Raw genomic sequence first — 13,882 nt, forward strand, 5'->3', positions numbered from 1 at the left:
CACACTTTCCTTTCAGCTGTAATGTGCTGACCTGCAAAATGAGGAGAGATACCATCTTTGGAGCTCAACTTTTAACGCTGGGAATGAGACTGCCATTTGAAACTCTTTAAAAGAACAATAAAAAGATAACTGCCTGCAAACGGGGAAACAGAGTGACTGAGAGCTGACGGGAAACGTCTCAGGAAGCACTTCTGGCATTGGGAAATCTGGTTATTTTAAGTCCCTTTAACATTAATAGGAATGTAGATGTTGTAAAAGACTTGATTACCAACAATATTTCTTGATTTGTCTCTTTATGGTGCACCTCACACTGACAAATATGGTATCTAATTTAAAAATAGAACAGTAAGACAATTATCATGTTTATGTATATATGCTTTTTTGTTGAAAGAACTTCAATCTATAGTTTCATTTCCATTTAAGGTTCCTTTGTAAAATAGGATAAATAGAATTTCCATGTAAGTAGCCTGACACTTTTGAATAGGTTTATATTAGACACGTTTTTATTTATTTATGCTAAATCCTTTAGAAATCTATTAAAATGCAATAAGTGACCTCAGAAAACTCAAAGGGTCTTTCAAATATTCAAGCTTTTTCCGTTTCAGGCTTTGTAAGCTGTGGAACCATTCACACTCATGAGTTTTTGAGTCACTTGTGACTGACAGAAAACCAACAAGGAATTTGAATAGATGATTCCAGAAGTCATCTTCACTTTTTAATATTTGTGACAATTAGTCATCTGACAAAGCAGAAGTTATGACGAACGAGTGGGGTATATTTTTGACCACTTTCAGGGCTTACAAAAAGGCAAGAGGTATAAATTGAAGTCATTTATATAATTAACTAATAGCGTAGTCATATTAAAGTTTTATTTTTTCCTTTATTCAAAATATAATGTAATAAAGGGACTTTATTTTCGTCATTATATTACAGCAAGTGACTCAATTTGACAGCTGTTTTTCAGCTTCAATAACTATTTCAAGGGATTTGCTGCCCTCTTGTGGCCAGACTTAGAGATAAATAAATTGAGGTGTGTACAACATTTTAATTTTTTTCTTCCTTTTCAACAATTCATGATTAATATTATGTTATGGTGTGTTTGTTTTTTGGGAAAGGGTTGGCTAAAACGTATTCACATGTATCTATTACTTATGATCCCGTATTAATATTTTCTTGACTGAGGCAGACTCAAAAAGGTATAATACGCATAAAATAGGAATAAAAATTTTGTGAGCACATGGTTTTATTCATGTTGAGGAAACAACAACTTTTTTTAATATACAAAAATCTCAAATGTAAAAAAAATATTAAAAAAGGAAACAAATGTAGTTGGGTAGTTACTAGTTTTAAAATACACACAACCTCAAAATTTAGGTAAAATACACGCAGCAGTCCATATAAACATGATAAATTGTACAAATTCTTAAAAAGACACTTAAAGTGGGAGGTTTTTTAAGATGAAAAAATATTAAAATTGACTAAAAAAAAAAACATCAACATTTTTAATGAAAAAACTATAAAAGCAACCACATATTAGTATCAGATTTAAAAAACAAATCTTTAAAAAGGTGTTTGCACAGAAAAGGAACTCAGTATTATCTGTGTTCAATTTAGATTAACTAGTGTTACTGTGACCTTTTTTTTTGCCAGTCTGTTAGGAATGAGGTCATGCTAAAGTCCCTCCACGAGTCTGGAAAAAAAAAAAAAAAACATTTAGCCGAAATGTCTTTTGTATCCACAAAACAGTTATAGGCTCACACATATACCCACCATGGGCTTCATTTCCTTTTCGTCTCCCCTTTCTTTGTTTAGGCCCCCTTTTCTGTTGTTCTCAACAAATTCCTGAAGAACAACAGAGTTATTGCAGAGCAGAAGGTATTGAACATGTTGATGTGTAAAACTGTCAAAATGTTTTAAAAAGGACGACATTCCTAAACATTTTCCAATTAAAAACAACCCTTCTAGAAACCGACATAGAACGCTCAGGAGCTCCTGCCATCTGAGGTCTGGAAGATTCATCAACACTGAAACTGATTACAACCTTCTTTCTCACCATTAAAGACTTATCCATGAAGTACTCCTTCCCAGGAGAGCCATCGCGATACTTGCAGTCCACGGCGAAGCAGAGAAACAGGACGTCAACCACATTCTCGTACACAGAGAGGAAGCAGTGCGCCACCAGGAAGGCAAACACGCAGACAATCAGGAGAGGCAGCACCCAAACTGTGTACTCCCTCTGGTAGTTAAGAGCCAGAATGCCTGAAAACGCTGTGGTGGCGACTATGAGGATCTGAAAATATAAGCAGCAAGTTAGTTGGAAACTTTATTAACTCAAAAACTGACAAGAAAAAGATTTGTCCATGGCGGGCAGCACAGGCCGATGATCTCTGCCACATCAGCAGCTCCGGGTGTCATTCCAGAATATCGATATGGATGCCTAAGTCCTGAGTTCAATACCTGCTCCTGAACCATGTGAAATCTTTTAACAGGATTGCATAACACGCTGTCTGGAGAGGAAACACTTCTCACCAGCCTGTCTGTTAAATCAAAACACAACAAAACAAGAAAAAAAAAGTAGGGCTGCACGATTTGAGGAAAACTTGCGATTTGCGATATTAGTGATTAGTATTGCGATAACAATATAACTTGTGGTTCATGAAAAAACAGCAAAACAACCAAAAACATAGTTTCCCTTAAACTGCAACAGCTAAATTTAACTAATAGTCAACATGTCTTAAATTATACTCCAAATGACCCTAGTCTACATAGGAGGCGAGCATCTAACATAAAAGGGCTCCATCCGATTGGTCAACAACATGAAGGGCTCCATCCGATTGGTCAACAACATGAAGGGCTCCATCCGATTGGTCAACAACATGAAGGGCTCCATCCGATTGGTCAACAACATGAAGGGCTCCATCCGATTGGTCAAATGCATAAACAGATTCATTTTATTCGTTAAATACTTCAAGCTGCCAATAAGATAGTTTTAGCACATTTAAGATAACCTTTTATTGCAATTTTTGCCGACTTTTGCGATACGCATATTGCACAGCTTGAATTCGTGATAACGATAAATTTGCGATTTACTGTGCAAGAGTGAAGGAAATGTTTTTCAAAAACTTATGACAGCAAAGTTTTAATAAACTGGTACCAAATAATCTGCGAGCAGCTAAAGGTAAACGTCACCTGAATCAAGCATGCTGCATTTGTACCCACTGACACTACAGCTAAATGAATTCTATTAGATGTGGAAACATATTATTTAAAAAAAGGAAAATGGTTTCAATACTTGATTTTCTTGAGGCATAATGGTCAGAGCCTAAAAAAGTGTTTAAACCCATGAAACAGAGGACTTCACTGCAGAACAGATCTTGCACCTTTCCCATGAACAGCACAAAGTCCCCCACGGTGTTAATGGTTGCCACTCGGAGAGCATTCTCCACCAGGAGAATGAAAGCTTCACTGGCTGAGGTGCAGAAATTGGTGCTTTTGATGGCTGTTGCAGTATAAGCATTCTAGGGGGGGTAAAAGAAAGTAATTTTATTTCAACACGGCATTGGTCATGTCTCCTTGTATATTAAAAATGTCTTACTTGATTCAAGTATGCCAAACATTTTTCAAGACACCACAGGCAGCAGATGCATGCTTTCAGCATGCAGCGAGCACAGGCGTTTTCCTGAAACACAAGGACACCAATGAAAGGCCAACATTTTACCAGAGAAAGTACCAAAATGTGAAACTGAAGGTCACTGAATAGACATTTTCAGTCCACGTAGGGACATCCAGACTGAAATAAATAAATGTCAGGGCTCACTTTCCCCTTGAGCTGGCTGCTGATGTACGTCAGGATGAGACGAGGGATCTTAACAAGCGTGATGATGAAGGAGCCCTTAGCGATAGTGCCCAGGTGGTAGCGAATGGTCTGCAACATGGCTGAGAGGATGGGTGTTGATGTCATTGTGGACTTGTCTCTAAGGAGGTTCACACACAAAACAAGGACATGAGTGGAAACAGACGGCATGGGAGTCATCTACACGCAGACGTTCTCCAGCTTCATACCTGGTAAAATAGTAGCTGGCCACAGCTAGAGCGGTGGTCATCTGCTGGAAAGCAAGAATGAACTCGCTGATCCAGATGAGGCCGACAACATGGTACCACACGGTGTATTGAAGAGGCCCTTCCATCCGGTACTCCACAAATCCGGTGGAGTTGTTCTTCACTGGCGTCCCTGAAAGGAACAAGAAAGGTGCGCCGGTTCAAGCTGGATCACCCTTAATCACGAATCGCTTTCGAGAACCATCAATCAAACCACTCATTTTTATTTGATTTGGGTTTTACTTTCATCTGTTAAAGACAGAACAAATCATGGCGAAGCTGCTTCCTTTAAGATTAAACACAAAGCGGAAACATGTGAGAAATCAGCTGCTGTTGTGCCGGCCTTTACTTTTGAACGATACTTCAAAGGGAACCAAGACAAAGGGAAGTGCCACTCCAAGACAGAAGTGCTTCTTTGACTCCCTGCATCACGCGACACCAGCACAAGACTGTGAATGTGTCAATGTGGGAGTGCATTCATGCCATGCGAACCAGGCAAAATGCCACAAACGTCATATCCCAACTGAGTTGGAGTGATGGGATAGAGTTATTTTTTTTCAACGCCGGAGTTGTCGCTGGCAACACCTAAATGACCCACACTCTTAGACATACAGCAAATCTTTGATTTTTTTTACACAAACAACGTGAATCAGCTGATCCTGAGTCAGCTGATATGTGTGGATTGCATAAAAACTTTAAAAGTGTTGCATATTAGCGCAAGGCTGCTTTTCTCCGCTTCAGGATTCGCTGGAATTATGTTAATTGAGTCAAATGTCCTGAACTGATCAAGTGATTGGAAATCCAATCAAAATCAGATTTTGCATCCTGATCAACGTTGTAACATTTGTTTTATTTTCATCATTATGATACGCTGTATCAATCTCAGACTTATTATTTTATTTAAATGCCCTAGTAGAAGTCGGATCCCTTCTCTACCTCTGTGCCGGTCCCAAGCCCGGTTTGAGAAGGTTGCGCCAGGAAGGGCATCCGGCGTAAAACATTGCCAAGTTTACCATGCGACTTGTTCGCTGTGGCGACCCCTGATGGGAGAAGCCGAAAGAGGAAGAAGAGTAGAAGTCGGATCGCGACATTTCACTGTCCTAAACTGCAGCAGAAAAAACAGAACTAATTTGAGCAGGAAGACTTCGGTAAAGTTACTAAAAATGATAAAATAAAGGTTAATAAAATGAGAATAGGGGAAAACCTGGATCTGTTTATTACATTTGTTCACTTTTTTAATGTGTTTCAAAAGTATTGGATCAGAACTCAGTATCAGCAAATTATCAAAATCAGGAAGACTTTTTAGCATCACTTCAGGTTGGATAAAATGTCCTGCAAAAATACATTTGACTGGAATGAATGGTACTCTGAATTCTTAACCCTTGTGCCTCCGAGGCACTTTACCATTGGGAGTTGGGTCATCTAGACCCACTAGACAGTGCACTGAACCTTTTTTCTTCAATGATTTGTGATCCTCACTGGTGTCCATGGATTACATGAAATCTTTTCACCTTTATCCACCTTTGTCATGGTAGGGAAAACACGTCAATGTAAGGGTGGGGTCATCTGAACCCTACAAGACAGCACATGGGTTAAAGTTTCCTCCTCACCTGAGGTCCCCAGGAAGAGCAGCACAGATATCCAGTAAACCCAGAAGAGCATGAGGGATAGGAAGGTCAAGAAAGGCTGCAGGACAAGCATTGGGAGATGGATGAACACTTTTCCCGCCACGTGGAAAAGGGAGATGGTAAGAGCCACGCGCTTCCTCATGAAGAAAATCACCAGCAGCAGGATTACCTGAAAGGTTGACGAAAACAAAATATATCAAATGATCATCCTTTAGATTTAAATTATCAAATATTTTCTAGATAAAGGCATTGAGATGAGTACTTTCAGCTGCATATTTTGATCTTTTTAATTATGATTATGCCATTTTCAGCCAAAAAATTAAAAGAACTGTCATTTTTTAGTACATAGTTTTTGCAAAACGGCAGTAGTAACTTAGAAATTTTGCCTCAAAGCTGTGGGTGGGACCAATGGCACGGAGCAACACCGCCCCTCTACCCTTCCCCATTGCCGAGAGCTCGGTACATTTTCTACCTTAAAAATTCACTCTTTTTCCAACTGCACATTTTTTTTGTCTGGGCAACAATTTAAGTAAAGAAATACTTCTTAATATTATTAATATGGCCTATATCATCCGTAAATGCCACGGGTATATGGTAAAAACACAAAAAACTGGATTTTTTGACTCATCAGACCTACCGTGAACACAGTAGCAATGATCGCATACACAAGTAAAGCCTTAACGTTGTCCGAGGTGACCTCTTTCCCAATCGCCGAGGTCGAGTTGTTGTCCAGCGCCTTCTTGTGGTCAGCGTACAGCCACCACAAAACCGCAACCCCGCCTGGAGGAGTTACCACACATTAGTGTGATATAAACAGATAGCAATAAGATATACTTAGTGCCGTAATCCAATGAGCATTCTACCTGTGGAACCGACAATTACCAGGCAGGTGAGGATGTACACCAACAGTTTGGTTATGTATCGGATGACGGCCATCATGATCAGGGATAGAACTGCATTTAGGAGAAAAGATGCATTATTTTGGTTCAACTAACATGCAAAAACTGCGGTTAAGGCTGAGTTTTATGTTGTAGAGGCCAGATAAAGGAACAGAGAAAGTGTGTGACAAGTACTACATGCGTTTTTAACAAATGGAGGGGCTTGAAAGGCTCAACGGCCGTGAAAAAAAAATCTGTCCTGCAGTGAATCATCAAGAAACCTGAGGCGGGCAGATCAAATAATGGAGATGAAAGATTTTGAAATTGACCTGGGATTAGGTCTGTATTCTTTATTGCACCATTGGGAGAGCAGATTTTAAATGACTGCCTCAGGGCTGAACTTTAGTGGGTCTCACAACTGTAAGCACTCAGACATTTCCTGTTTTTCTTTCTTTTTTTCTTTCTTAATGATAAAAATAGCTGGCCGTCCAACTGCTTCCTTCCTTCTGAATTCTCATGAGCAATTTGAGCGGTGCAGTAGAGGAGCCACGAAGAGGGGGGGAAAAAAAGGAGCTTTTATTTCTTAAGATCAAAAAAAAAAAGGAAAGAAAAATAATTCTGCTTAAAGATGCCTGTAGGGCAGATCTGGAAGGTTGGTACCTAAAGCCAGCAGACAAAGACCTATGATGACCTCCTTGCTAGTCACCACCCCGGCTAGGACCCGCCGCAGCACGGTGTTGTCGCTGACAAACGTGATGAAACCCTGAAAAAACTCCGCGTAGCAGCCGATCTCCATGGGAACACAGCGGCGGAACACCGGGAGGGGTTTGCTGAGAACATAAGATGAGAAACACGGTTACGTTTCTAGCTTTGACACAAGATTAACACCAATAATCGACCCACAGGTGTGTGTGGATCATTTGCTTGAAGCAACAAACTAAAGTTAAATAAAAGACCATTTGTGTTTCAATATATATTTATCCAATGATCAATATTTTTTCTTCTTATAAAGTTTAAAAAGAATCTGTAAACTTTCCATAAACAGGATATTTTTAAATACCTTGGTTGAACAGGAAGTTTTGGACATTTGGTAAATCTATCGCCATGACTTTCATATCTTGTGGGAGTGATTTCATATGAGCAGAGATCAGATCCTGAGAAAAAAAAAAAAACATTACATGGCATTTATTTGAAGTGAAACATGAAGAAGTGGATGAAGAAAAAACTTTCAAACATTTTATTCTTGTGCGCAGCTCTTATTGAGCCTGAGTGATCTTCTGACATGTCAGGGATTCCCTCACATCGGAGTACGCGCACCAGTCAGGAGCCGAAAGAGAAAGGCTCAAAAGGCTAGTGCGCCATACTGAAACCCTGACCACAAAAAGAGATGGAATGTGGCCGCAAACATCCGCTGCTGCAAGGCAGTCCTGCTGGAAACGTGCCGAGGAAATGCATGGGCAGACTTAAAAAAATGGACAGAAATCTGAAAACTGTTGTTGGAAACATCCAGTACGATTTGTTGTTCTGTTGTTTAAAAGTCCACATAGAAATGTCTATTTTTAACCTGCTTGAGTTTAAGAATAATGATGAGCTTGATAACATTCCATCAAAAAAAAAAAAAAAAAAATTCTGTACGAGATTCCATCATAAAGGATTCATGCGCTTCCTCAAGCCTTAGTTGGGTTGACCCATGCGGATGCTGCAGGTTTTTGAGTTGTAGACGGGACCAGCTGCATCTTAAGAGGAGCACAGATGTGTCTTGCTGTTCCATTGGGCTTGTAAGAATAATGTAAGTTGCGCACACTTAGGATTTACAGGTGATGCCTTACGCGAGGCCTCCACAGTGAATGAAAAATATATCGACATCACGATATCAGCCTGTGCAATACCCATAATGCAAAAGACAGCGTAAACCATGATGAGTGGTCACCTTAAATGTTTACACACACGCAAAGACGGACAACGGACGCCTGAGCGCACACGACCTACATTGTTCTTCATTTTTGTGAATTAAGGCCTCACAGAGTTCAAATGTTTCCTCACCGTTTTGCAGAGCGAATGCCTTGACAGCCCCGTACGTCTTAAGTTCCATATCTGGACATTTGGAAACGCAAAGTGCGATGGATTTGATCTTCCTGTTCAACAAATCAAGGTTGCAGGGATCCAAAAAGAAAACATATCTGAAATAAAAAACAACAACACATGAATCTCCAATGCACAAAGACAACGTGAACCACAAACAATACCATAAAATGTATCCAGTTTTTTTTAGAGAAGCACAAATTTACACGCCTCATTAATGACTAGAGGAGAAGAAATTAACATTCCAATGAAAAAAAGTTTCTTTCCCTAATTTATGTATTTTATTTTTTTTTCTTCAGTCAGACTCTTCTTGCGAATGTGTTTTTTAAACCCAAAAACCTTTTCACAAATTATTCGGATTTGTTGTTCTAGGCTAATCAACCTATCCAAGACTGGACACCATCAGCCTCTTTGACCCAAACAGCAACATTTTATTCTGCAAACACAAAAAAAAATAAATCTGTTCAATGCAAATTCTTCTGGGAGGCTGCTGCAAGGTCAGTTAGGGACGTTTTGTCTGAGTAAAAGATCAGACGTTTTCTTTCTGATCAGACAGAGCTGTCGTTGTTGTTGAAACGCCTTTGACACAAAGCCTCTGTGGGCAATCAGCCCATCCACCGAGCATGACCCATTGTTTCTGTCAGAACTGGACCTTCAGGGGGAATGCCGATGGAAATCTCCAAACCAACTGAAATTCCAACAATCAAAAGATCGAATCAAAATCCAAAGAGCTGAAGCTATCCCATTGTTTTTCTTAAAGCACTGAACTATTTAGCTCAGTAGATCACCAAAAAGATGAACCACCCAAACATCGTCGCTAATAAATCCAACCAACTTGTTTTGACTCATGTCCCGGCCGCTGAGAGGAACCCCTTCGATCTTGCTGTTGTTGCGGCCACAAGAGTTTCCGTAGCTGTCGTATCCTGTGAGAAGTCTGGAGGCGCCCCCTGTGGCCACGGCAAAGCCGCAAATAAAAACCTGCGGAAGAAACAGATAGAAAGAAAACACACTTCTTCTTTTTTTTTTTTTATTTAAATGTGGCAGTAAAGAAAAAGACGATGAATAAGCAGTCAAAAGCTTCTCAGGAGACTCCCTTCTTACTTATGCACACTGAGCTTTAAACATTTTTTCCCCCACCTTTTAGAAATGTATAATTTTCTAAATCTTCTATAATCCTTTCATTGAGAACATTTCATTTTTCTCTCAAAGGCTCCCTTTACCAAAACATTGGTACAGGGAGCGGACGGGGCCAAAAAAAATGCATGCCCTTTAATCACATGACCAAGTCTGGTGTTTACAGTCAAAGGGTGTGTGTGTCAGAGAGGGACCTTTTCAACATTTATGGCGACCAACATAAAACAATAAGTGACTTTAAAAAAAAAGAGCAACAAAGAGAGCTTAATCTGCACTATTGATTTCAAAAACAACAACAACAACAAAAGCTTAAAAAAAAACAAGAACTATTATAACAGGAGGAAGATAAAGTTGTGACTCAAACTGAAACCACAAGGCTATTTTCTAACTGAGCCAAACCGGTAATTATAAATACCTTACAGGATCAAATTACTCAGTTTCACTATTACTATAGTAACAAAATCACGTTTTCAATGCAATCATTGACTGTGTACTGGAATTGACAGATTGATGACTTGATTAGAACATAACGTGTGCTCGATTATCCAATTGGATCAATTATGCACAAATTAGGATTAAAAATTATCAAAACTTTCTGTACATTCACAACATTACTATATTTTATTAATATACTTGTTCAGAAAAAAGCATTACCCATCTTAAAGCTTTGCACTAAAAAAGAAACGAAGAAGAACACAGCTTGTTATTGACATTAACTCACCATGCCGAGACAGAACAACATGAATATGATGAGCCATGGTATGTCGGTGCATCTGCGATCCTTCGGCAGTTCTTTTCCGTTTACCAGCCAGTCACTTTTGCTCTGTGTCGAGCAGAGGAATCAATAAAATAAAGACAAGACGAGTTTGTTTTTTTTTTTTTCCGAGGATCACCTAAAGTAGCTTCTCATGCAAACTCGAAAAACAAAACAAAAACAAAAAAACGCGTCACCGCCACAGACTTATGTGAATGTTAAAAAAAAAAAAAAAAAAAAGCATTGTAGTTAGTTACTCACCTCCGAGCTGCTACAGCACCCCATTTTTGTGCAGCGGAGGAACACAACTTCCCAAACCGCAGACTTTCCCACCCACCCCCTCCTTCTTATTTAAATATGAAGTTGCTTTAACTATCTCTTTACTTCCTCTTTCTCTGCTTTCATAACGAAAACAAGCATCTTAACCTCCAGTTTGCTTCACCGAGAAGCAGCCATTTCTGTCTTAGCGATCTTCAGGTGAACGCGGAAGGAGAAAAGTTATCACACCCTAAAATTGTTGGTGTGTTCAAAGACCATCGGTCATTTTCAAATAATTAGAACATTAAAGCATAACGATTCTTTTTACTTTTTGTTGTTTATAAGAATCATTTCCCATCTTTCCACGCTTGAATTTTTTTTCAAGATAATTTTATGACATTTTTGCATAAATTATAGAAACAATTTTTTCCGCTTTCGTTTTCTTTTAAAGAAATTTATTAAATATGCTGCACCAAATAACCAAAGGAAAATAGTTTTATAGACAAAGAAACTTCATTTGAACTTTTCAGGCTTCTTTTTTGAGCATTCCTTAAAATACTTGTGTAAAATTATTTATTCTAAATTTTATCACACATACGCATTTTAGTAATTGTATTTGCCTTTTTAATTTAGACATTTTGTTCATTTATAAATAAATCAAATTATGGATTACTGAAAAGAATTTTGAATTGAATTGAATATTTTATTATTGCGCGCTCTACAGTCTCCTTGAAAATTACATTTATCCTTGAATGCAGCACGTCAGTTCTTGTACTCTGAGCTCAGGTGTGGAATCTGGCGCCCTCTGTTGGATCAGAGCCGAAACTTTATGAAAAGATCAAACTCCAATCCTTAAATAATCGTCAGACAAAAGAAAAAAAAAGCGAGACAGGGTTCTACACATATATAAATTAATCATTAAAATAAATATAACAAATGAAACTAATTTCTTTCAGTTTCTTTATTTTACTATAATACTGTTCCCCTATGATCACAAGTCCCTTTTTTCAGGCTTGTGATAGGCTTTTAATTTTATATCTAAGAAGAAGTGATGCAACAATCACAAGTGATAGCAATGTCAGAGAGAAGGTAAAGGGAAGATTAAGAAATACCAAACAAGAGCTGATAAAAGGTGAAGGATATAGTGGTGAACGTGTGGAGCATTCAAGGCTGTGACCTTTAACAACATTGAGGATCTCTGTCCAGTAGAGTGCAGCCTTAACAGCTAGATTCTGTGCACAACCCTCAAGCTCCCAGGCATCTAGTGAAGGAAAACCAATTGCACACAGGGTTAGTTTGTATATTTAATTTAATATCTGTCCCATAAGTGGTATAGAGTTTGTACTACAGGAAACATTTTTTTTATTTACATATGTTTAACCCTGGCTAAAATTAAGGGTAAAAATTTGCCTTTTTTAAAATTTAATTCTTTGTTATTTTATTTTTGACTGCTGTTAATTCATGCTATCAAAAACCAATAAACAAACAAAAAAAAATATTAAATTAACTTTGACAGCCCAGATGATTGTATCCCCAATGTGTATGGGACAATCTGAGCTAAGTGTAATATTTGTAGTAATGGGAATCCTATGGTTTGTACACTTTACATAACCTTCCTTCTAACAGCTCACTGAGACATTTTAATCTCATTGTTCTGTTTTTCTAACATAGTCCTTCAGAGTTTGTAGTGTTCTGTGATGTAATGAAAACGTGTAAGATGAACATGTTTCACAGTTGTATATCCTGATAGCTTTAATAGTAAACTACAAAAGCACAAAACACTTATTTTTGATTCTACAGTGGATCAGGTGCATGCAAGGAGCATTTTTGAAAGTACAGGATGTCTAATCAGTGCTGCAGACGATCAGAGTTTTTGATCAAAAACCTGAGCACATGCAAACATGAATGGTAACAACTGCTCAGGGATCTGTTTCTTGGCATGTGTTGAAACACCTTCTCACCACTTATCTTGTCAACCTTGGTTTCTGTTAGTCCCTGCTGGTGTTGTTTTGACAACAGTGTCCAAGGACATCACACTTCTCTCAATCTACGCTGAAGGAGTCAGCACCGGTACAGCATGTTTCATGCAGATGTCTCAGCGGTAAAGGCGGTGTAGGACTTTGTCTGTTCAGGGTCTAATTTATGATCCAAGGATTGAACTTATTTTCTTCACATACTTCCAAAGATGTTTTAGCAGATAGAAGATGGGATGAACCAGTCAAATAGATGGTGTCCAGCTTTTGTTAAAACCTCTTTTCTGGTTAGGCAATTTATCTTAAGTGCAAGCTAACTGTTAAACAAAAGCAACACATATAGTTATTTGACCTATCATGCACATACACTCATAATGCAGATATACATCATGAGATCAAAGCCCACAGAGGGTAATGTAAGTAAGAAATGTTCAGATCTAAGGTTTATACATAAGCAATGAGTTATTTTTGCTAATGAAATCGTACTTTGAAAAAAAAAAAATAATTCCACATGGTAGCTCAGTTTTCTTTATTGAAAACTGTCTTTTTTGTGAAATGTGAAGATATGGACTCAGTTAAATGCCTGCTTCTAAGCAAGGCATTCTTCTTTTTTCTTTCTCAGTACTGCTGGTTTTTCCACTTACTCATGTCAACTTTAAAGGGCCTTTACCGTGCAAAATCAACTTTATTGAGCTTTTAAGTGTATTATAATCTTCTTCCTCACGAAAAACAACCCCAAAGCAGTTTTTTGATCTGTTCACGGATCTCGGAGCTTTTCTCTAAAACCCTGCTGTCTGAGCACCAGCCCCTCCCAATCCACAGAAACGAGCGGGTTCTTACATTGTCTTGTCACAAAGTGACAACAGCCCCTTCCAGGAAGAGTGCTGGCAGCACCGCCCCCAAGCTAACCCACACACACACACCCTTTCTCTGCTGAGCTAGCGGTGTTTGGCATAGACCGTTTAATTTTATACGTATGCACAACATGCATTAGGCCTGCATAAAATATCATAAATTTCTCGTTATCGCGAAATCAAGCTACGCATTTAACAAAAGATGGCAAACATTCCATTAATG

The 13,882-nt window shown here is 38.5% G+C and overlaps 1 protein-coding gene across 1 annotated transcript; it reads right to left on the reverse strand.

Annotated features, from left to right (window-relative positions):
- Positions 1–1,225: 1,225 nt before the first annotated feature.
- LOC101155826 (choline transporter-like protein 1) lies at positions 1,226–11,084 on the reverse strand. The gene is made up of 16 exons (XM_023956810.2): positions 10,836–11,084; positions 10,542–10,643; positions 9,522–9,664; positions 8,648–8,784; positions 7,665–7,758; positions 7,265–7,434; positions 6,590–6,679; positions 6,364–6,506; positions 5,709–5,895; positions 4,063–4,231; positions 3,818–3,974; positions 3,596–3,679; positions 3,381–3,518; positions 2,054–2,290; positions 1,771–1,842; positions 1,226–1,690 (listed from the first exon to the last, which is right to left on the reverse strand). The coding sequence occupies exons 1-16, from the start codon at positions 10,857–10,859 to the stop codon at positions 1,667–1,669; spliced, it is 1,971 nt and encodes a 656-aa protein (XP_023812578.1). The 5' UTR covers positions 10,860–11,084; the 3' UTR covers positions 1,226–1,666.
- Between the last annotated feature and the right edge of the window lie 2,798 nt (positions 11,085–13,882).

Source organism: Oryzias latipes, chromosome 1 (assembly GCF_053564925.1).
Source record: "Oryzias latipes strain Hd-rR chromosome 1, Olatipes_Hd-rR_3.1".
NCBI lineage: Eukaryota > Metazoa > Chordata > Actinopteri > Beloniformes > Adrianichthyidae > Oryzias > Oryzias latipes.

Coding starts and splice junctions, on each gene's coding strand:
- LOC101155826 (XM_023956810.2), bottom strand. CDS start 10,859: ATGGGGTGCTGTAGCAGCTCGGAG. Junction 7,759..8,647: donor GGCATTCGCTCTGCAAAACG/GTGAGGAAACAT, acceptor TTTTTTTCTCAG/GATCTGATCTCTGCTCATAT. Junction 4,232..5,708: donor GCTCTTCCTGGGGACCTCAG/GTGAGGAGGAAA, acceptor TGTTCCTTTCAG/GGACGCCAGTGAAGAACAAC.